The sequence below is a fragment of the Monocercomonoides exilis genome (genome assembly GCF_001643675.1).
Source record: "Monocercomonoides exilis strain PA203 chromosome Unknown scaffold16-1735695, whole genome shotgun sequence".
Taxonomy (NCBI): domain Eukaryota; phylum Preaxostyla; order Oxymonadida; family Polymastigidae; genus Monocercomonoides; species Monocercomonoides exilis.
In genome coordinates, this window is record NW_027150561.1 from 461,985 (window position 1) to 483,645 (window position 21,661).

Genomic DNA, 21,661 nt, shown 5'->3' on the forward strand with positions numbered 1-21,661 from the left:
TTTTTATTAACGTCCACTGAAATAAAATAATGCAATTTATAGGCAAACTTGTTTTGAATTCATTTCAAATACTCACATTTCACATAACTGAATTTTGTTTTTCATTTATGTGGAAAATTTCATCCAACAAAAAAAGTGATTCGTAATCAACAACACTAAAAAAATTATATTTTCAAAAGCTATCACCAAAATAGAATCGGGAAAAATACAAAACTTCATTCATATGTGTGATTATTTTTGAAATCATGTTTTAACATTCAAAAATTTCGGTTCGAAAATTTTCCTTGAATATCAAAAAAAAGATTATTGAAAAACGAAAAGGCTCCCAAAAGACATCTTCATCATTATTTGTGCAGAATCATTCGTCATGAAAATAACTGAAAGAAATTTATCACAAAAATGCAAAATCTCTATTCTATAATAAACAACCTATAATAAATCAACGCTCCAAAAAATTTTTATGATTTCAAAAATAATGACACATATGTTAGTTATCCTTTTTGAAAAGAAGCAAAAATGAAAAATTTTTTCATTTCCAAAATGAAAATTTTGATGAAATTTTTATAACAAATTAATCGACAATCACATTTTTGTTAAAAAAAAAAGTATGATTATTTGTGAAATCACATATCTTTTTATAAATTTCTATTATTGCATTGTTTTTATTGTTTCTTTGAATATTTCGTTATCAGAATCTCACAGCTTCTTAATATTAACAAGACCAAATGAAAGAGATAAATAATTCATAAAGAAGTGCCATTTTGAAAAGTTTTCTATGTCTTGGTGTTATATTTTCTTTCATTAAACACTCTTTATTCACTGAATTTTTTTGAAAGAAAGAGTTTGATATCAAAAACAATCATCCATATCGGAGGCAATCATTGCATGTATTTGAATGTTTTCTAATGAAATAGAGCTGATCAAAAAAAGAATTTCTCACAAATTTTATCTAAAAATGTCCAGAAAAGTGGACCTTAGCGAATTTCTAATAGAAAAGTTTTTTTCTTCATCATTTTTTTTTAAATATTTCATTAAAAAAATCTCGCTATATTTGTAATTATTCAAGTTCAGTTATGGAAGATGAAAATTCCATTGGAATCTATCATTTTTTTTTACAACATTCTTTAAGAACAATTTCAAAATAACAATTTACATTTTTGTTTAACAAAAAATCTTTTTTTTAATTATTTATTTGTTTGAAACAACAGAAATAAGAACTTTCAAGGATAAAAGCTCTTTCAACGTTTTTTGTTCCTCTCAAATTATCAATTTAACATTCTAATCAAAAGAAAGAAAGAAAGAAAGAAAGAAAGAAAGAAAGAGAAAAAGGTATTTTTCTTATTTGATTTTAAAGGTAACTCATTATTGTTTCCATCCAAAAAAATTGATAAAACATTTAAAATGTAATAAAATTATTTTGATAATTTCTGATGAAGAATTTATCAAATGGGATCTAAAAATAAAATTATATAAAAATAAACGAGTGATAGTTTAAAAAAAAAATTAAGACGACATCGGAACTTTAATAGGTGACATTGGATTTGGTAAAACTGCGGTCATATTAAATGCAGAATTCTCTGTTGTAGATGTCTTTAATAAATACGAATCAGCTTGAGAAGAAGCTGAATTAGATACAGAAAATCCTGATGAAGATAAATAACTGGAGCTTGGAGAAGTTAATGATAAATTATAATTATTGATTTCTTTATTAATAACATCGCTATTCTTTCCTTCTTCCAAAGACTTCTTTTCGTTCTCTAAATCATGAGCCTTCTTCTTATTTTTGTAAGATTGCTGATAAAAATCGTAGAATAAATAAAAAAAGTATGCGTCGGCCACAGAATTTAAAATCATCATTAACAAGTTCCCAGATGCGTTTAATCCAAAAAACATTCTTCCAGGAATAAATATTGCAAAATAAACTATCCCAATAAAAAATTGAATTAATTGAATAATTGTTATATAGTTCCTTAGCCTCCATCTGCAAGAAACAAAAGATATATGAAATAGAAAAAATTAATTATCATAGTTAAAAATATCAAATTATTTCTAAAAATATACCTAATTCCAAGAGTTGCACATCCATAATATAAATACATAACAACATGAACAAGTGAATTAAGAAAAGCTGGTAGCCATAATGCTCCAAAGTTTGCTGCGAACCAGCTTGTAACCATCATCAACATTCCAGAGTGGTGAAGAACGTGAAGATATGTTACGCCTTTTTGAGCTTTTCTCAATATAATAATCCAAGTATCAATCAATTCGTACCATTTAGACAGAAGATAAACATAACACCACCAGTAAATACGTCCAACTAATGGGGTTCCTCGTTTTTGAAATAAGAATTTCATCAAACGGTTTGTTTGTTCACTTTCGGGGCAAGGACCATACATTAACTAAATTTCATAATTGAGACATTGGAAACAAAAATATAAAACACATTGAAATAAATACTTGTAAAAATTACCTCATATAATATTCCAAGAGCAGTAACCAAGCTTAACCCAGACAAAAAAAAGCTTACATGTTTAAAAAGCATAAAAAATTTGATTGCCTTGCAATGAAAACAAATGAACAAACTTATGAATGGAAGCAACTGTTTTAAGTTTTAAAGCTTGTCTTTTTTGCATATATTTTGATAATAAATTGAGTGATAACAAATATCCAACAATTGAAAATCCGATGAACCACCACTGGGTACCAAATGTACTTCCAACAATAAGATGAAAATCTTTAGTTGAATGCCAATAACTTTGTTGTGCAACGGTTTGCTCCATTTCAATTAAAAATTTGATCGGAACCAATAATGAAGAGTTTTGTAAATATAAAATGTTTCAAATATCATTTTTTTGGATAACATTATATTCATTCAAAAAATTTATTATCAAATGCTCCAATTCTTCGTTGATAATTTCAAAGGATTAAGAAAAAACGATAATAACATGTTATTTAAATTTTCAAGTGTTTATTTTATATAAGAAAGGAATAAATATGTCTTTTTTATATATCGTGCATTTGATATTATTGATGGTTAATATAAACAATAATTAACCATTATTAATTACAGAGAACTTATTTTTTTTCATTTTTTTTAAGTTGAAGGAGATTTCCGATTGCTAATCAGATCCATATGGAAAAATATCGCTATACAAAACAGTTAGGAGACGGTACATATGGAAGCGTTGCAAAGGCCGTGAATACAGAGACACTGGAAATTGTTGCAGTAAAGGAAATGAAGCAGCGGTACAAGAGTTGGAGACAATGTATAGAGTTGCGAGAAGTGCAAGCTTTGCTGCAGTTACATCATCCGAACGTGGTGGGATTGAAGGAAGTTGTTCGCCAGGGGCAAACACTTTTTTTTGTGTTTGAGCACATGGATGATAACCTGTACCAAATCATGGCTGGAAGAGAAACTCCACTTCCAGAGACAAAAATTAGGAACATGATTTACCAGCTTCTACAAGGATTGGCGTATATGCACAGAAACAATTTTTTCCATCGCGATATAAAGCCTGAGAATCTTCTTGTAAGTGGTGATACGCTAAAGATTGCCGATCTTGGACTAGCACGCGAGATCGACTCAACACCACCGTATACGGATTATGTGTCCACGCGATGGTATCGGGCTCCAGAAGTGCTTCTTCGAAGTGGCTGCTATAATGCTCCTGTTGATCTTTGGGCTGTTGGATGCATCATGGCTGAATTATACTCTCTCGAACCCTTGTTTCCAGGTGATACAGAGGTTGACGAATTATCAAAGATATTCGAAGTGTTAGGCACACCCACACAAGATTCATGGCCGTTAGGAGTAAGTCTAATTCAAAAAGCTGGTCTTAAGTTTCCAGTGGTTTGGCTATGATCTTCCTTTGAGATGATACTTTTCTATAACTTTAATTCATAGATGAAAAATTTTTTTTATTTTTTTTTTTTTTTTTGATTTTCATTTTTCTTTTCTTCGCTATTTTTTAATCATTTGAATCCTTTCTTTTTATTTATTATCTATCCCTCAAATAAACTATTCTCTTCAAATAATCCAATGAATTCTTGTTCCAGCAAGAAAAGGTGCCTTTATTTGCGCTGCTACCTTCTGCAAATTCAGACGCCGTTGATCTGATGGAACGATTGCTTTTTCTGGATCCATCTAAAAGGCCAACTGCTGCAGAAGCGCTTCGGCACCCTTTCTTTACAGTTAGTGTTTACCGCTCAGTGCGTCCCTCTTCAGATGTCACAACATCAACAGATGTTGCACATTTACAAGACAGTCTTTTGACGGACAATGTTACAGACAGAGCTACTACTGGAAAAGGAGAGCGCCCACCAACTGCAGCAGCAGCAGAAGAGGAAGAAGAAGAATATGAGGAAGATGGAAATGAATATGATGAAGAGCAACCAGAAAAAGGATGAGAGCAAGAATGGAATCGTGTTTGATTTCATGTGAGCGTTTGTGTGGACATTTAAATATTTAGTTGCAAAAATTTAGAAAGTACATAGTTGCAGAAATTGGTTAACTTGGTGATAGCTTTTGATTCATCTGCCATTTTTATGAAGCAATTTGCATAATCTTTTTGTTAATCACAAAGTATTTCCAGGAAACAAATAAAATCATCAAAGCAATTTCACCATCACTTTCTTGTTCGGTTTTCAAAAAAAAAGTTAATTTGTAAAGGATTTTAATGCAAATGATTGATATGAATCAAGTCAAACGCTTTATTATTTTATTAATTTTCAATAATTAAAAACAAAAAGAAATTATTACAATAAAAAAAGAAATTTATTCACAAAAAAAATTCTGAAAATTTTTAGAGGCTAAAATGCTTTACAGAAAACTCCAACCAATAACACATTCAAACAAAAAACATTGTTTAAGTTCTGTAAACAATCCAAAACAGAAAAAATAAAAAAAATAAAAAAATTACCGCAATAAACAGAAAAATATATACAAATCAAAAAAACGATTCGTCGAAACTGAAAATTAAAATAAAAAAGTTGATTTGAAAACAATCATTTTAAAAAACAAATTATGCATATGTTCCATTTGCACAAGAAACCCCAAGTCCTGAACTTCTTTGTTGGGCCAATGAGGTTAAAGAGGAAAGCTCTCTTGAAGCTTCCTGAGTTTTCTGTCTCGCATCCTGAAGGGCATTCTCCAAAGTGTTCAGCTTTATCTGCATTTCCTTCACAGCAGACATTGCCACAACTGCATTCCTTATGCGCATTGCAGACTCAGCAGTGATTGCAGCTGCTGTCGTGTCTTTGGCATCTTTGCTATGCTGTTGGCGGATAAGCTCGTTCTTCGTCTGCTCCCGCATCGTCCGAATGACCGAAAAACTCTGCCCAACAGGAAAGATCTTAGTAGCCATCGGATGCTCTTCTGTTGTTATGTACGCCAACTGAAGCGATTCTGTTCCGCTTATCTTGTCCTCTGCATGAATGTCCTTTGCTTTGGCCTCCAAAAGAGAAATGAAGAAGTAAATGTAGTCATTTGGATTGTGCTCGTGATGCACATGCACTTCAAAGCCTGTGGCCATCTTGTCCAAATCGTGTCGAGAAAGCCCACAAATCAAGCACATTCCTTTCTTCGTCTCTTCTGTTGCTGCACGAGCAGAACGCATATCTCCCAGAGCATCTACGATGATAGCAAGAAATACATTCATCAAGATAATTGGCACCATCGCCCAGAACAAGAAAAGAAAGATGGCATCGATGGTGCTTGTTACAAGCAGCCATCCAACAACCTCAGCACCACCAGCGGGAACTGCCCAAAGCAAAGACAAGAAGCAAGTGCCGTATGACTCACAGATGTTGCCACCATCCTCATCCAGCATTCTGTTTGGAAGGAATCCAACCACAAAATGGGAAAATATTCCAATCACAATCAAAATCACAATTCCAACCATCGAAAGGATGCTTGCATTGTTTGCAATAGCTTTGATCATAAACCTCAGAATTGGCATGTCCTTGACAAAATCGATCACAAGGAAGCAGAAGAAGTACGGTTCAACTGCAAATCCCAGCACAGTGATGACCAGCTGAAACACCACATAAGCCAAAGACCCGCTCAACGTGCAGCGTATAGCCACATACACCTTTTTGTACCAAGGCTGCTTCCGAAGCTCCCACTTCCTGTCTTTGCACTGCTGTGCTATTCGATAATTCCTCATCCGCTCAAAGAACACCACAAGATTGTTCATCAAGAAGAACCGAACAGAAGAATAGGCACACAAAACAAGCTGCACAATTCCAAGAATCCTCACCAATATGGGAATGAGATAATCCCTAATAGAAATAGGTATTTCATCGATATCAAGCATCAGCAACAGCAAATTAATCACCAGAATTACAAAAGCCGATAGAATTCTTGCGAGCATCCCCAATGTTTTGTTCAAAATCAACTTTGTGTATTTCATATTGTTCAGTGTGTGTGCAAATGCCAAATTCTGATAGAGGCCAATGGATTTTGAATGCAGAACATTCAGTCGCTGTGTGTGCTCTTCTTGATCCCAGCTGACGTCAATCACCTGTTTGAGCTCTGCTTTGCTTGCTTCTTCAGCCAACGACGGCTTCTCAAAAAATACAAGCTCCACGCTCCCTTTGTCTGACTGCTCTGCATCGTCTATTGCTCCTCCGCCATTCACAAGTGGAATGCCAGTTGGAGCATCTTTCTTTGCTGCGACTGATGAAGCACTTTCTGCACTTGAAGAAGCCATGGGAGAAGGAGAAGCAAGACTGGATGGCTTTTTGTAGGATCCACGAGATATATGTGTTGGATTGAAGAACTCTTCATACGATTCCTTAATGTAGTTTTCTCCATCATCTGTGTCTGACTGATAAACACGCACAACCTCCACCCTGCACAGCTTCTTTGAAAACAGCGGGCAGGTTGTCTTATACTCAAGCATCTCAGTTTCGATCACTTTGCTTTTAGTGGTTGCAGCAGAGATATACGCAGCAACCTTCATCAGCTGCATTCCGGTCTTCAATGACTGCTCTCTTGCCACTTCACTCTGATTGCTCAAAACAGGATGTCGCAGAGAAAGTGTATGAAGGCAATGCAGTGTGTGGATGGTCTTATGTATCTGCTGGCCGAGCTGTGCATTTTCAAATGCCACTGCTTGGGTTGTTCGTTGGGGTCCTTCCAGCAAGGCAAGGGTGAGATAAGCTGCGTCGTTAAATAATGAGAACTCTTTTTCTCCAACAGTCTGATACGATGCAAGTGTCAGCACAGACTGAAGATTCTCATCCAATTGAGACAAAGGCAGAGGAATGGCTGAAAGTGGTGAAAACATCGCAGTGAGTGACCCAATTCCTTCTGATTGCAGTAGCTTGTAATGCGAATGCAGCATCATATCCTCCTTCGCCTGTGGTGTCATCTGTTGCGAATTCAGTGCTGCTGCTTCTTCCTGTGCCTGCGCCTCCTTCTCCAGTTCTTCTTTACTTTTACGGGAAAACAATGAGGTAACTTTGCTAAATGTTGCCTTTCCCAAGTTTCCGGCACTTGATAAAAATCCCTTTATTGAGAGAAGGTTTGTTGATGAGCTCTTTGGAATTAGTTCACTTGAAACGTATGTTGTCATTGGTGCAGTGAATGAAAAGCTCAATGAAAACAATCTGTTAAGAATTGGAAGTACACCACATTCAGTTGCATGGAGCTGATTAGAAATCGAAGGGCCTGTGATGAGAAGAAGCAGTGTGTGTAGCGATATGTGAACGCGTGCAGTGTCCATCCGTCTGACCCAATTTTGAGTACCGCGTGAAGGAGGAAGGAGAACACCCAAATGCCGAATAAGACTCGAAATCAGGTCAAACTTCTGTTCGTGAGGAGGATGGACTGGTGCGCGTGCGATTGGAGAGAGAGCCACAAGTGCGAGAGGAGACGCTTTCATCGGCTGGAGATTAAGTGGAGTGGAAAGAGACGTGATGATCGGAGCAGACAGCTGTGATGCCTCAGATAAGCCATCAGCATCACCAGATGCTTCAGAGCTGTCTTCATCAACCCACTCGTTGTATGACTTGCCCTCTAAGTATCTGTAATAGCCCATCGAAATAAGCCGCAGCTGAGCATCATACAGTCGCGTTGCACATGCTGCTGCTCCTTTCAGAGGGCGGGCACCTGAGCTGCTTCTGCTGTTGTTGAGATTCGATGCTCTGTCTTCACTGCTTCCAACAGAGGAATCAGAAGCAGCATCGTAAAATCCTCCGAAGATATTCTGGGCGATCCGGCTGTGGTTGCTTAACAATGAAGAGATGAACTTCATCGACAGATCGATAAATGTTCTTTCGGTAAACTGCTCCTTTTGCTGGTTAGAATCCTCTGAAATGCTGTTTCTAGCGGAATAGTTGGCTTCTTCTTCATTAAAATCAACAATTGCATCAGAAGAAGTTGAATGTCCTGCTTTCGAACCATTTTCCAGTGTCAGCATTTCGTTCAATGTCCAACTGTTCTCGTTGCCCAACAACAGTGACTTCTGAACTTTATCTGTGATTTGATCGATTGAATGTGTCAGACGAGGCAGGAAGAGCCAGTCAGCCCCACGCAGAAAATGAAGGATCAGCGAAAGAGATGCATGAACAACCTCAAAATTGACTTGATTGATAAAATCTGTGTTTACTTTCCTTTTTCTTTCAAACAAGCTCCCTGATTTCTTTTCCTCATCTTTTGGTTTATTTTCGTCATTTGAAGAATTCTTTGTCGAGTCAATTGAACGTTTACCTTTCTGCATTGTGCTGCCATTGTTCCCATTCTCTCCTTCTTTTGCGCTCGTTGATCTGATCTTCACATCTGCATCCACATCATCTTCAGAATCTGATTCAAGATCATTCGCTTGCTCTTCTCCATCGGCATCTGTCTGCAATTGCAACGATTCATCTTCATCAACAACACCTTCATCTGCAAACAACACTTCGTCTTCTGGCTTTATACGAACACTCTTTTTGTACTTGGTGCTTTTCATCTTTTTCAGCCTCTCCTTTTCTGCTTTGTCTGCATCTGACTCATCTTCCACCACTTCCTCTGCAACTCCAATGTCTTTGATTCCCAAAAGCGTCAGCACAGTTGTCAGTGCAGTGCATGCAACAACCATGTTTGGTGATGCAATCTGCAGCATGCATCCCTTCAGACACCCATCCCGCGTCATCTTCTGCCTCAGCTTCGCTCTGTTCTCAGCACCCTTTGTTGACTCAACAACGTTTGTGAATGCGCGAAGAAGGAACACAACCAGCCTTTCGTTGTTTGGCAGTACAAACACTGGCAGCTGCACGATAAGTCGCCGAAGTTTCACTGGATTTCTCGAGGCGACTTTCAGCTCCTCCAAAAACTGAGATGACTCAGACTCAATTCGAGACGAAAGCGAAGACTGGATTGTGCTTGAGAACATTGACCACTTCATCAGAAGCTCATTCCGTGCAACGCTGAGCAGCTCGTTTGTCCGATACGCATTCGGCTTTTGCTTCGGAAGTGCATTGTACAGCTTCATGTGATACTCTGTTCGCAGGTTGTCTTCGGGGAGATGCTCTGGATCGTCTTCGTGAGGGGAGTAAAGAACTCTCATGTCATCGTCTTGATCATCCACTGCTTCAACAACCTCGTCTGGCTCTTCCATTTGAGGACGCGTCACATTCGGCACAAATAGAAGGCCCTGTGGCAGTTCCACTTGAGGCTGTTGTCCATCTTCATACGAAGTCGATGGCTGGCAACCAGAAATGGCAGACACAGCAGCTGGCGTTCCGCTTCTGCTGTCTTCAGGATTTCCACTGGCTCCTCCAAAAGTCCCGTTTTCGTCCTCCATCTGGCGCTGCATGGAGAGCTGTGGGCCGATCTGCTCGATTGTGACGCCGACTGATAGAAGAGTGGAGAAGTCATCGAGAAGTTGTGTTCTTTCTGATTCTTTCATTTCGAGCCATTTGTCGCTGGATGTGGGCAATGGAGCTGGCAGAGCTTTGTCTTTTCCTTTCTTCGGCTTTGCAAACTCTGCTTTTCGAAGTGTTTTTGAGTTGGATGATGATACAAGAGCTGTTGAAGAAAATGATGATTGTGCAGAAGATTCAGCTTTCTCATTTGCTGCATCTGCAGTTGGCGGAATGCCAATCGCATCCAAAAAGTTGCGCAGTCTGTTATCAACGCCAAAGCACATTGTTCTTCTCAATTTCATTGACTCTCTGCAATCCAGCATCAGATCATTTGCCATGTTCACTCTATTTTGTGTGTGTGGAACAAGAACAGATTGCAAAAGGAAAGAGGACTGAGAAGAGAAGAAGAGAGACAAGGAAGTGTCAAGAGACGAATAGGAATATGAAGAGAATCGCTTTGTTGTTGCAGCACTCACAACAGACAGCACCATCGATGAACGCGATCCAACAGAAGGTGAAAGAGAAGAGAAAGCGCTGCTTTGGCTGTCACCTTGGATTGCAAGTGCATTCCGATCAACAACAAGCGTTTTCAGTCTTCCAAAAGACGGGGGAAGCGAACGAGGAATGTGGTTTAGATATGGCAGGGCAACAGCATCCCACGCGAGATCAGCTTCTTCATCAGAACAGTACAAAAGCGAGTGAACAGCTGAATGTTCGCCTTCTGTCGATGCATGTTCAGATTTGTTACCAGAGACAGAGTTGTATGAATGCAGCACATTTGGATTCTGTGCATCGATGATGTCATATCTGGGTAGCGCAGGTGAGTATGGATTGAGTGACATTGTTAATCTTGCAGCATAAGCATTCAGATCAGCCAAACACAGCAGAGGAATGTGGATAATAGCAGCAAGATGGAGTGCTGCTCGTGTTGTGGTCGATCGCTCAGCCTCTGAAATGATAGAGAAAGCAGTGTGCCCACGACGCAGCGCAAGAGGAACTGGCGGAAGATCAAACGTGGGGAAAGAAGTTAGAGCAGCTGCTGTGTTGGCTGTGAGTGATGCAACGTTGTGTGGTGAGTGTGCCAACATTTCGAGAAACTCTTCCTGTCCATTTGCCATCGGAGGCGGCTGAATTGCAAGCATCTTCCCGAATCTTCTTACGCCTTCTTCCAGCTGCTCTCCTCGCAAATCGGCAAACATCGCACCAAACGCCTCGCCCCACTCGTCTGCTTTGCCCAGCGCTTCTGTGCTGTCATCGACGGCAGCATAATCGCGATACAGATCTTCTTCTCTGTCAGTTACAAATATCTTCATCTTCGTTTCAATCAGCTTGTCAACTTGTGCTTCTGCAGGCTTTTCATTCGAAGCTTCTTTCTCTTGTTTTGCTTTAGATTTGCTATCTCCTTTATTCTTTTTTATTATCTTAGTTTCTGGTACATCGCAAAGCGAACGATTAGCTTTCAATCTCCAATCAGAGTAATTTTGGAGTGGATAAGGCAGGTTTCCATCGATGTCGCGAGGAGGGTTGCACCGAAGAAAGATGGACAGAGGTTGAGCTGCACGCACAGTGAATGCAGATAGTGTGAATGAAGAGTTGACAATTGGGCATGATGGATTTGTCTGGTCGGTGATTTCAGAAGAAGGAATGATCAGATAAGCAGATGATGAGTGCTTTGCCTGGGGAATGTTGCGCTGAATGTTCTGTGCATTTGGCGATGAAGAAGAAGCAGAAGCAGAAGAAGTGGAAGAAGCAGAAAAGGAGTTCACACGCTTCAGACAGCCTGTTATTGTGGACAATGGAATTGACTGCCGCAGATGAGACTCGATCAATCGAAGGGCAGCAGACAAGGCAGGCGTGAAGCACTCGAACATCAACAGAGATAGAATGCGTAGACTGTCACGCATCGACTCAATAACAACAGGATTGGCTGCTTTTCTCTGTGACTTGCTGTCTCCAGTTGTGTTACGAGAAGAAGACGCTGAGGCAGAAGAGAGTTCTGAATTGCGCTGATAATCCGGGTCAAAAAAGGCATCTTCAGAAGGAATGCTCAAAGGTGGGATACGATCCTGGAAGTACTCTTCGTCTGCTCCAATCAGCAGCCAATCTCTCTCACACTCTTCTTCAGGTGTGTACTGAGGTTTTCCACAGCAGTTCGTATTGTTCCGTTTTTTTGTGCGTCTTTGGATCTTTTTTGATGAGGAATTAGAACGAGAATATGAATGGGAAGAGTCTGAAGAGGAGCCTGATGAAGATGATGTGTCATCTATCAGAGGATAAAAGACAGGGAATCTCTTTGAATTCGCTCGTGTTCTTGCTGATGAAGAAGAAGCAGATGCAGTTGGCAGAGAAACAAGAGGAGAAGTGTGGTGAATGTGGGTGTTGTCCTGCGGAACCAACGACAACACATCGAAGAATGGCTGAAATAGATGGCGATGCGAATAAATAATGTTGGCTGTTTTGCCTTCTCCTTCTTGAATGCTGCCACTTTCACTCAAATGCGATGATGAAGCTGACAATGAGCTGTTGTTGTTCACAAGATAATCTGTCTTTCTCTGCCTCGGCGCAGAAAACTTTTCATCATCTGTGTCATATCCAACAATTCCACTTTGACTATTGTCTGCTCCATTGCTATTATTCCCATTAGCAACTGAAGCACCCCCCAGCTTATTGTTTTTCCCGCTTCTCATTTTTGGCCCTTCTGTCACTCTGACAACAGCAGGAGGCACATTCCCCAGCCCCAAAATAGCGCACACAGCAGCAGATGCGATGGCCTGTGACCGAATGGCAGTGGAAGTGAGTGAAATAACAGAGAGAATCTCCGAAGGGCGCGAGAGATGGGTGAACGGGAACGATAGATGGACAGCCGTTACTGCGTGCCAAAGGGACATCACCAGCGGCAGAGGAAGAGAAGAGACGAGCGGAGGAGCCAGAAACGCAGCGAGTGTGGAGATGGGCAGCAGACGGCGGGCGAACAGCCGGCCTTCCTGGTGCTCTCCGTAGCAGAGGGCAGACATCAGGTCAATACACGCCAGTAGATACGCAAAGGCTGTCTCACCGCTACATGCATCGAGGGCGGGGTCTGAGAAGTTTCTGTCGTATGAACAGAACAAGGAAAGGGCAGCTTCACCAGCATGGAGATATTGAGAAGGATCTTCCCTTTCAGAATCAAGGGTGAATTTGTGCACTAAATGGGTGCTTTGTAACTGACTTTGGCGTGCAAGTGCTGTTGAATTGGATGAAAGAGAAGAAGAAGAAGAGGAAAGAGGAGATACAACAGCAGAAGTTGGTATTTGCGAGTGCTGATTAGACGCATTCTTTGAATTATTCTCTGAAGATGCACTGGCTGATCCATATTCATTCTGAACATTGTTATATCCTTCGTTAAAATGCCCATCAGGATCGCCCAAACCTTCTTCATCTGGCTCGATCCCAGTTCCAGTAAATGACCATATTTCGCCTCTGATGTGGTCAAAGAGTGTAAGGCAGGTATGTGCGAGTGATGGAACATGACCTTTCCCTTCAGAATTTGCACTCGAAAGATCGCCAGTTGAACCAGTGGGACTTCCAAACTCAAACCCTTCGTCACCTTCGTCTCCTTCTCCCATCTCTAATCCTCCCCATCCTTCTTCTTTCTTAACTGAAATCGACTGCATGAATGAGTGGCTTTGTGAAAGTGCACGGAGAATTATCTCTTGGTTTCTCCGAAGAGGCTGCTCACGTGAACCGCATAAGAGAGCAAGGACACGAGGCAATGCAGGACGGTTGGAAAGAGAAAGATAGGAGTTGTTGAGAGGCAGACATGCGGTCTGGACATCCTTCAGTGGAACAGAGGCAGCGATGTCAGGCACGCGGAGCATCCTAATAAGCAATGGCTCGGCACCACATTGCACCGCCTTTGGATTGAACAGCAGGTGGAGCATTGCCTTTGCAGCGACGTGTGTCATGGAGTTTGGCTTTGATGCTTCTGGAAGGGACTCTCCACGAAGGAGGATGAGCAGGGCATGGTTGAGTGAATGATGCACTGTGTAAAGGCTCTTCCGATATGGCAGGCCAGCGATGGTCTTCGCGAGTGCTGGCACAACAGCCAAAGAGGAAAACAAGGGAAGAAGATACTGTCTGGGCACTGAATCCTTTCTGAGCACAATTCGAGCAGAGAGCATCTCTGCTGAACACGATGAGGAGCTGAACGAAAAGCGGAGAGCAGCCGAGATCGAAGTGAGAGCAGAGTGCTGAGAAGCAGTTGCAGTGAACGTGGTGAGCTTTGAGCGGTTCGACCCGTAGCTCAGGAAAGATGCCCCTTCAACTCCAGAGTTAGATCTGGTGTGTGAATAATGTGCCATGCCCTCAGACCGTCCAGACAGCAGCGACATTCCGCTGATGCTCTGAATCTCTGACATCCCTTCTCCTCTTGAGCTCTGTGAGTATTCGTCTTCATTACCAGCACTGGCGCTCTCCTGCCGCTTGCCGTTCAGCCCTTTCACAGCCACCTCTGCCAGCTCGTCCAGCACGACACATCTCATCTGGTTGATCTCTCTGCTCGAGTGGTGCGACATCAGCGTCTGGAACTGCCGCAGCAGTGCCTTCACATACTTCTCCAGATCTGACCCACCTGCCTCAGTGACTGGGCGGAGGCCTTTAATGAGCGTGGCGAGGGTTGTGAAGTGCGAGCGCATCAGACGCTGCTGCAGCTGCAGCTTGTTCGTATTGGCGTCTGCAAACTGTAAAAGAGATGAAGATTGCGAAGAGCCTGTGGATGTGCCTGTACCTGTGGCTGAAGCTGTTGTATCTGTATATTTTCCTGTCTGTTTTGCGAGTGCTGATTGCGCTCCTTTCGCTGATCTCTTGTCAAATGCTGTCAAAAGCAGTCTTTCGAGCTTCTCAAACAGCACGTTGTTCTGAGTGATGAGTGACACATCCACAATCTCTGCAGTGCGGGGTGCCACATATCTCATAAACAGCTGCCAAATCTTGTTCAGCACTGCCTCGCCGCGCTGCTGCTCCCAAATGTGCTGGATGTCTGTGACGACACTCTGGATGGACTCCATCAGATACACACATCTGTTGAGGCTGGCAATGGCAGAGGAGTTTTGGTCAGCTGGGAACGAAGACTTGGGCAGGCTGCGGGTGTATTTGTCCTTTGAGCGGCGATCGTGTGAGGAGAGAGCAAGGATGGAGGTGAAGTAGGCTCTTTTGAGTAACACCAGCTGAGATTGGATGGGAGTACCTATGCTTCTGGCAGAAGGCGATAAAGACTCAGGCGTCTGTCCACGGGGAGAGGGATCAAAGGGCTTGCTCTCAGAGATCGATGAGGACGAAGGAGAGGGCAAGGAAAAGGAAACAGAACGAGAAGAAGAAGGAGAAGCAGTAGAAGAAGGAGATAACGATGAGGTTGATGATGATGATGAAAATGAGGCAGTGGGAGAAAGCGGAGAAAAGCTCAGTCCAGGTGAAGGGCAGCCGCCCATCTCAATGAACTTGCTGCTCTGTCTTGTGTGTGACACTTTGACATGTGCATCTGCTGTGTTGTTGTTTCTGATGTTTTCTTTGATCTCCTTCTCGTGTCTCTTCTTGACTGTGTATGTGATCCCTTTCATTCCCAGTGACAGCACAGCAAACACCCTCTCGATGACATCGGACTTGCTGAAGTCGCACTGATGAGTGGTGGTGAGAGAGAGGATGAGAAGACACGCCTCCAGCAGATTCTCCATAAAGGGCACACACTTCAGCAGACTCAGCACACGGTCAGAGGAAGTGTGGAATGAAGAAGAAGAAGATGAGGAGGAGGAGGAGGAATTTCCAAAGGGAGAAATGAATGAGGAAGGGGTGCTGGTGGGTGTTGGCACGTGCGATAATGTTGGATGTCTTGAAGATTTTGGTGTTTGCGAGACAGAAGCAGCATTCGATTGATTCTGTTGCTGTGATGCTTCTCTGCTTCCCTCACCAAAGAGGATGACGGCGAGTGAGTAGAAAAACGAGTTCAGCCACGAAATGAGACAGAGAGTGACCACGTGGCTTTGCGTGGATGTGGCGAGAGAGGAGAGATTAGACAGAGAAGAAGGGGAGAGAGAGGCTGTGGGGGTTTTGATGCCCGTTGAGAAAGAAGAAGAGGAAGAGGAAGTTGCAACACTTGCTGAGCTGGAGGAAGAGCGATGATGCACAAGAGCAGAGCCAGACAGATCAGTAGAGCCATCCACAAGCAGAGGAGGAGACAGAAGTGCATTCATCTCCAGCGGTGAGGCGATGCTAGCCACATCCGAGGGCTTCCTTCCTCTCTGTGAAGCAGCCAAGCTATTGTTATTGCTACTGTTACTAACACTGTCTGGGTGAATGTTGAGAATCGCTTCTAGTGAGCGCTCCTTCTCTCTCTGTGGTGAGGGAATCATGAATGTTTGCTTCCCTTCAAACACAACACGCTCAGATGCCAGCACGATGCAGCGACGAAGCAAAGACAAAGAGACAGCACGAGTGGAAGGAGGGACAACAGGAGAAGAGGCAACCAGATAGAGGAAGTGAGGAGGAAGACGATGGGATGTCTGGATGGTGTTGGCAGGCATATCTCCAGAGCAGAGGACATCGTACAGGCGGAGGGAGAAGTAGAGATAATGAGGGAGAAGACCAGTAGGAGACACAAATGCACCAGAGATTGCAGCATCTGTGTGTGCAGCGACAGAAGCGATGTGCGAGTGGAAGGAAGAGTCCTCGTCGCAGAAGGAGAGGATGTTCATGCTGCCACAGGGTGTCCTCAGCACAAGATGTGCCACAATTGGCTGGGTAGAGTCGTATCTGTTGCATTCTGCACGGGCAAAGACACGGCAGCACTCTGCACACAAACACGGCGCCTTCCGGCGAGAGGCAGAAATCGCATTGGCTGCGTCTTTCCTGCCGCTCCGCTTGGATTTGGTGTCAGAGCCAGTTGAAGTGAAGATGTCAGTGTATCGAATGCCTTTGATGGAGGAGAGGATGGAGTGGGGGATGTGCTGGATGGGAGGGGCAGTGATAGTCAGGTCAGAGGGAAGCTGAGGAGCAGGCAGGAGACAAGAGGAGATGCCAGTGAGGGTGTGTGAATGAGGAGAGGAAGAGGTGGAGGAAGAGACAGGGGAGTGAGGTGTAAAGGCAGATGATGATGATGATGATGACATTGATGGTGTGTGATGTGTTGTATTGCGAGATGCTGTGTGTGGAATGATTTGAACTGTTCCTGATGCAGTTGAAGATGAAGAAGAATCAATTGATGATGAAGGAGGTGATGTGATGGTTGAATAAGGCACAAATGCTGATGAAGCAGAAAAAGGGGAAGCAGCATTGTTAGGTGATTGAGATAACTGATTAGATGATGATGAAGATGAAGAAGATGATTGAGATGGAGTGAGGATGTCTGACTGTTGTGCATCAGCTGTTGAAAGAGAGCGCTCTTTCAGATAGAAAGCAGGGTGACTCACTGCACTCACTTCGATGCAGACATCACAGAGAAGAAGAGGAGAATCGTCTGTTTTCAAAGGGAGTGAAGAGAAAGAAGGGAAGAGAGAGAGAAAGGGGATGGACTGAAGAGAAGCGAGGGTGGATTCAGCGTTGAGGGTGAAGAGGGCATTGGCGACTTCTGTTTGGTTGCGAGGGAAGAAGCGGTCGGGGACAGGGCGGAAGAGAGCGTTGATGACATCAGGTGTGAGAGAACCAGAGGAAAGAGAAGAAGAAGAAGCAGAAGAAGAAGGGGCAGTTGGTGAAGTGGAAGAAGAAGAAGAAGAGGATGAGGAGGAGGAGGAGGATGAACTGGTTGATGTGGTTGAAGGCTGTGAAGAAGAAGACGAAGAAGACGAAGATGAGGAAGAGGAGGATGATGATGAATTGTTTGAAGACGCCAGCATATTCCCAGATGGTGCAAGAATATTTCCATCACCTGCATTGTCATCTTCTCCATTTGTGTTAGCAGCAGCATCACTTCCATCAGTCAGAGCACAGGGGCAATATGAATGACGATATGCTCTGTTGAATATCGCCTTTGCCAGTGCATCTACTGGCTCTCCAGAGACAGTGAATGAAGGGCAAGGGATGTAAGAGCAAGGGAAAGGGAATAATGCAATGGACTCTGGGTGATAATAACAGAGAGAGGAGAGGAAGCGGATGGCGAGGATGGCAGAGGAGGAGATGCCGTCGCTGGAGTCCTTCGGAAGGGACAGCCTCATGCCATTGGCAACAACAGCGTGGATGACAGCAGAAGGGATAGTTTCAGTGAAGGAAGGGTTGGTCGAGTAGATGGCAAAGAGAAGGCCGATTGTTGCTTTCTCGTCGAAGACAAGGAAAGAGGTGAGGAAGCCGACGTGCTGGGTGAGGTGGAAGGAGACGAAAGGGTTGGAGAATGAGAGAAAGGTCAGCACAGACAGACAGCTGTGCACAGCACTCAGAATCTCCTGCTTCAGAAGCCTGCGAGCGATGTTCAGTGCTTCGATGGCATCGCTCTCAACACTCTCTGCTGATGATGAGGATGAGGCTGATGAAGTAGACGAGAATGAATAGTTGCTCATGGGACTTCTTGTTCGTGTTGGCTTTGCTCTCAGCGTGGCCATAGCAGCAGAGCCAATTGAAGAAGAATAAGAATAAGAAGATGAAGAAGATGATGAAATCCTTCGTGACTGCTCAAACATCGACAAGAAGCGTAGGCAGAACGAGAGAAGAGCGAGAGGGATGCGGAGGAAGCCAGCGTATGCGAGTGCGTTCTGGAGGCGAATAGAAGGAGCAGTCGACGATGCCCTCTGCACACGAGCTCCATTCCCAGTCAAATTGAGAGAGGTCAAGAAAGTGAGGAGAGAGAAGAAGAAGAGAACATGGGTGGGCTCCAGATCGGCTGAGAAGGAGGTCAAAAAGGTGTTCATTTGAGTGCTCATTGTGTAGAAGAGAGTGGCCAGTGTGTTCAGATGTGCTTCTTGTTGCATCATCTTCGCTGCCAGCTGAGCTGGTGTTAATGCCGGTGGAACATCAATGTCTTGTTCTTGTGAGAAGGAAGAGAGAGGAGAAGAGGATGATGCTGATGAAGGAGAGGAAGGAGATGTTGGAGAAGTGGGAGGTGGAGGAGGAGGAGGAGGGAGCATTGAAGATAAAGATGCATCAACAGCTTCGTCTGGCTGTGCCATTGAAGCCATTTGAGCACTCTGCATCTCCATCTGCCCACTCACACACTGTCTGTTCATCTCAGCTCGCATCTCCTCTACTTCCTCACACACAACTGCACTCAGATTAGCCAGTGCATTCATCAGCTGCATCAGCACACGGGCTGCTTTGAGGGTGGAGAGGAGGAATTGGGCAGTGCGTGCTGTCTCTCTCGAGATGTGCCACATGTTTGAAGGAGATGACTGGGCAATCAGACGCTGGGCAGCCGACATCGGGATGGTGCTGAGGGAGAGTAAAGAGGAAGAAGAAGAGGAGGAGGAGGAAGAAGCAGGCAATATAGCTGTATGCATTGAAAATGACATCTTCTCAGACCGTAACAACTGCTGACTGGCAGAAGCAGAATGAATGAAAGAAGGCGATCCAGCCATGAAAGCATTGCTCTTGCCTATTGTCTTTGGGATATGGAGTGTGAAGTGGAGGGTGTATGCCTGTGAGAAAGGGTCCAGCGGCAGTTCTGTCTCCGCCGTGCGGTCTTCCACAGCCCCTGTGCTGCTGCCAGAGAGCACAGAGGCCATGTCTGATGGCAGCGAGCGATGAGAGGAGGAGCCGTAGGAGAGGCTGGTGACGGACTTGCTCCGGGACTTCGCTGAGCGCACACTCATGTTGGTGCTTGTGGGCATTCTGCGGTGTCTTCTCATGTCTGAAGATAACGCCTCTCCTCCTCCTACCCCTGCTCCTCCAATTCCTGTTCCTCCTCCACTTCCCAGTTCTGAATGCTGCCTCTTCATCGAAGCCTCCTGCAGGAATTTCAGCCTGCTCTCCTCTTCCTGTGCTTTCTCTTCCAGCTTCTCCTCAAAACGCAGGCGATCTGCGCCAACCTCAAATGAGGTGCCCGGCGTGACATCTGCTCCAGTGGCGACGTGGATGAGGAGGCCACAGTGCTTCGGGGGAATGGGCGTGGACAGCTTGTCCGCGCTGTTTGGAGGGAGGAACGTGAACAGACACAGATTCAATGGCGGATTCTCAGAGAGGACGAAGCGAGGGGAGATGAGCATTGGCGACTCAGAAGAAGAAGAAGAAGAAGATGGTGATGATGATGATAATGAAGAAGAAGATGATGAAGTGATGGCTGTTGAATTCAAAGGCAATTTCTCATAAGACGAAGAATTGGCATTATGAGCATCAGGAAATGAAGACAACGGAGGTGATGAAGAGGCAGAAGGAGCTGAGGATGGCATTGAGCTCAGAATTCCAATGGAAGGCTGTGGAACAACAGAAGGTACATGGCTGTCCACAGAATACGCTTCTGTCTGTGTCTCCTTCTCTTTTGCCCGAAGAGACTCCATCCCGTAAATATACTCGTCCTCCGCCTGAAGTGGATCTTCCTCTGTCTGCTCTACTGTGCTGCTGTCATTTCTGCGTCCTGTCTCAACAGCACTGATTGATCTGTCTCTCCCTTTCTCTGTGATTCCTCCAGCGCTTTGCCCAGCCAGTGCTTGGTAGTCGGAAGGATGCATCGAAAGGAAAAAGCCTGTCAGCGAATGGCGCAGGCAGAACACATCGCCCCACTTCAGCGACTCTCCGAGCTGATGCATCGAGCTCAGCATGTGCCGCGGGGAGCTCAGCTGGAGCGGATAAACACGATCAACCTCCCAGAACTCGTTCACTCCCACATCGTCTTCCAGCGGAAAGGCCTGCTCTTCAGCGCTTGTTTGGAGAAGACGCATCAACGTTGGCGTCTTCTTTGCATACGGAAGCGATCTAATGATTGGAACGGATGAAGTGAAGAAAGCTGAAGTTGATGCTGACAAATAAAATGACTCGAGCTCTTTTTCGATAATTGTATCTTGTTGAGCCTCACTTTCCAAATTTTCACAAACAGGTGCTGCGTATTGTTTCTTTTTTGAAAATGTGTGTGTAATCGAAGAATGTGCTGAGAGAAAGCCCTGAAGCTCCAAATGAGATAATCTTATTGGGACTCCACTTAATATTCGTTCGCATGGTCTTTGAAATTGTTCGTCTCCAATTCCCAATAAAGTTTGTGAGGCAAGAGACCCACCGTACCTATTAATTGTCCACGCAAAACTTGACGTCAGTCCAATTAAAGGAGATGCTTTACCTGAGTTTTCAATACAAGTATCCACAGAACAAGCAACCTGAAGATCAAGTTGAACTGATACAAGCGAAATCGAATCGCCTAGGATTATAGGATCACCAACAGACCTGTATAAACTGTTTGGCAAAACTCTAAAATATCCTGCAGAAGAGCCAACTGATAGTTTTGTCCTGCAACTTTGAACAGTTCGAACAAGCGAAAGAAATCTGCTTCCAACAAGAGAACGTAGCATAATAATACTTCCATATAGTATTGGCTCTCCAAAATGTTTTTGCTCCAACAATTCATTATTTTTTTGCTCTTTAAATAAATTAGCCATTTGAACGGGATCAGAAGATGCAGATATTTTGCTTGCAGTTTTTTCTTGTTCTGAAAAAATAAATTGAGGACAAGCTTCCCATGCAAACCTTCCTAACAATGCAAATGTTGAAGGTGTTAATTGAGAAAAATCTTTATTCGTTAAAATAACAGAAGAAGAATCACTTTCCGACGAAAGAAAAGATGATGCATTAGAAGAAGATATGCTTAACACGAAAAGTTCTCCAAAACGCGCAGCTGTAGTTTTGGCGCTTGGTATTTCGTCATTCATTAAAA

At 43.5% G+C, this 21,661-nt stretch overlaps 3 protein-coding genes across 3 annotated transcripts; 1 reads left to right on the forward strand and 2 right to left on the reverse strand.

The window, feature by feature from the left end:
* Positions 1 to 1,332: 1,332 nt before the first annotated feature.
* MONOS_17420 (putative fatty acid elongase) lies at positions 1,333 to 2,801 on the reverse strand. The gene is made up of 4 exons (XM_067870339.1): positions 2,584 to 2,801; positions 2,471 to 2,522; positions 2,062 to 2,399; positions 1,333 to 1,981 (listed from the first exon to the last, which is right to left on the reverse strand). The coding sequence occupies exons 1-4, from the start codon at positions 2,778 to 2,780 to the stop codon at positions 1,504 to 1,506; spliced, it is 1,065 nt and encodes a 354-aa protein (XP_067729533.1). The 5' UTR covers positions 2,781 to 2,801; the 3' UTR covers positions 1,333 to 1,503.
* A 290-nt stretch (positions 2,802 to 3,091) lies between these two features.
* On the forward strand, positions 3,092 to 4,625 carry MONOS_4848 (putative mitogen activated protein kinase 7). Its single transcript, XM_067874948.1, has 2 exons — positions 3,092 to 3,850; positions 4,057 to 4,625. The coding sequence occupies exons 1-2, from the start codon at positions 3,134 to 3,136 to the stop codon at positions 4,405 to 4,407; spliced, it is 1,068 nt and encodes a 355-aa protein (XP_067729534.1). The 5' UTR covers positions 3,092 to 3,133; the 3' UTR covers positions 4,408 to 4,625.
* On the reverse strand, positions 4,615 to 21,656 carry MONOS_4847 (putative inositol 1,4,5-trisphosphate receptor-like protein; the record flags this gene model as incomplete). The annotated part of the gene is made up of 2 exons (XM_067874947.1): positions 4,615 to 19,233; positions 19,324 to 21,656. The coding sequence occupies 2 exons, from the start codon at positions 21,654 to 21,656 to the stop codon at positions 5,022 to 5,024; spliced, it is 16,545 nt and encodes a 5,514-aa protein (XP_067729535.1). The 3' UTR covers positions 4,615 to 5,021.
* Between the last annotated feature and the right edge of the window lie 5 nt (positions 21,657 to 21,661).

Excerpts from the sequence above, each read along its gene's own strand:
- MONOS_17420 (XM_067870339.1), bottom strand. The coding sequence starts at position 2,780 with ATGGAGCAAACCGTTGCACAACAAAGTTATTGGCATTCAACTAAAGAT. Across the intron at positions 2,523-2,583 it reads ACAGTTGCTTCCATTCATAA|CTTTTTTTTGTCTGGGTTAA; the intron begins GTTTGTTCATTT and ends TAAACATGTAAG. Across the intron at positions 1,982-2,061 it reads TGTGCAACTCTTGGAATTAG|ATGGAGGCTAAGGAACTATA; the intron begins GTATATTTTTAG and ends TGTTTCTTGCAG.
- MONOS_4848 (XM_067874948.1), top strand. The coding sequence starts at position 3,134 with ATGGAAAAATATCGCTATACAAAACAGTTAGGAGACGGTACATATGGA. Across the intron at positions 3,851-4,056 it reads CTGGTCTTAAGTTTCCAGTG|CAAGAAAAGGTGCCTTTATT; the intron begins GTTTGGCTATGA and ends TTCTTGTTCCAG.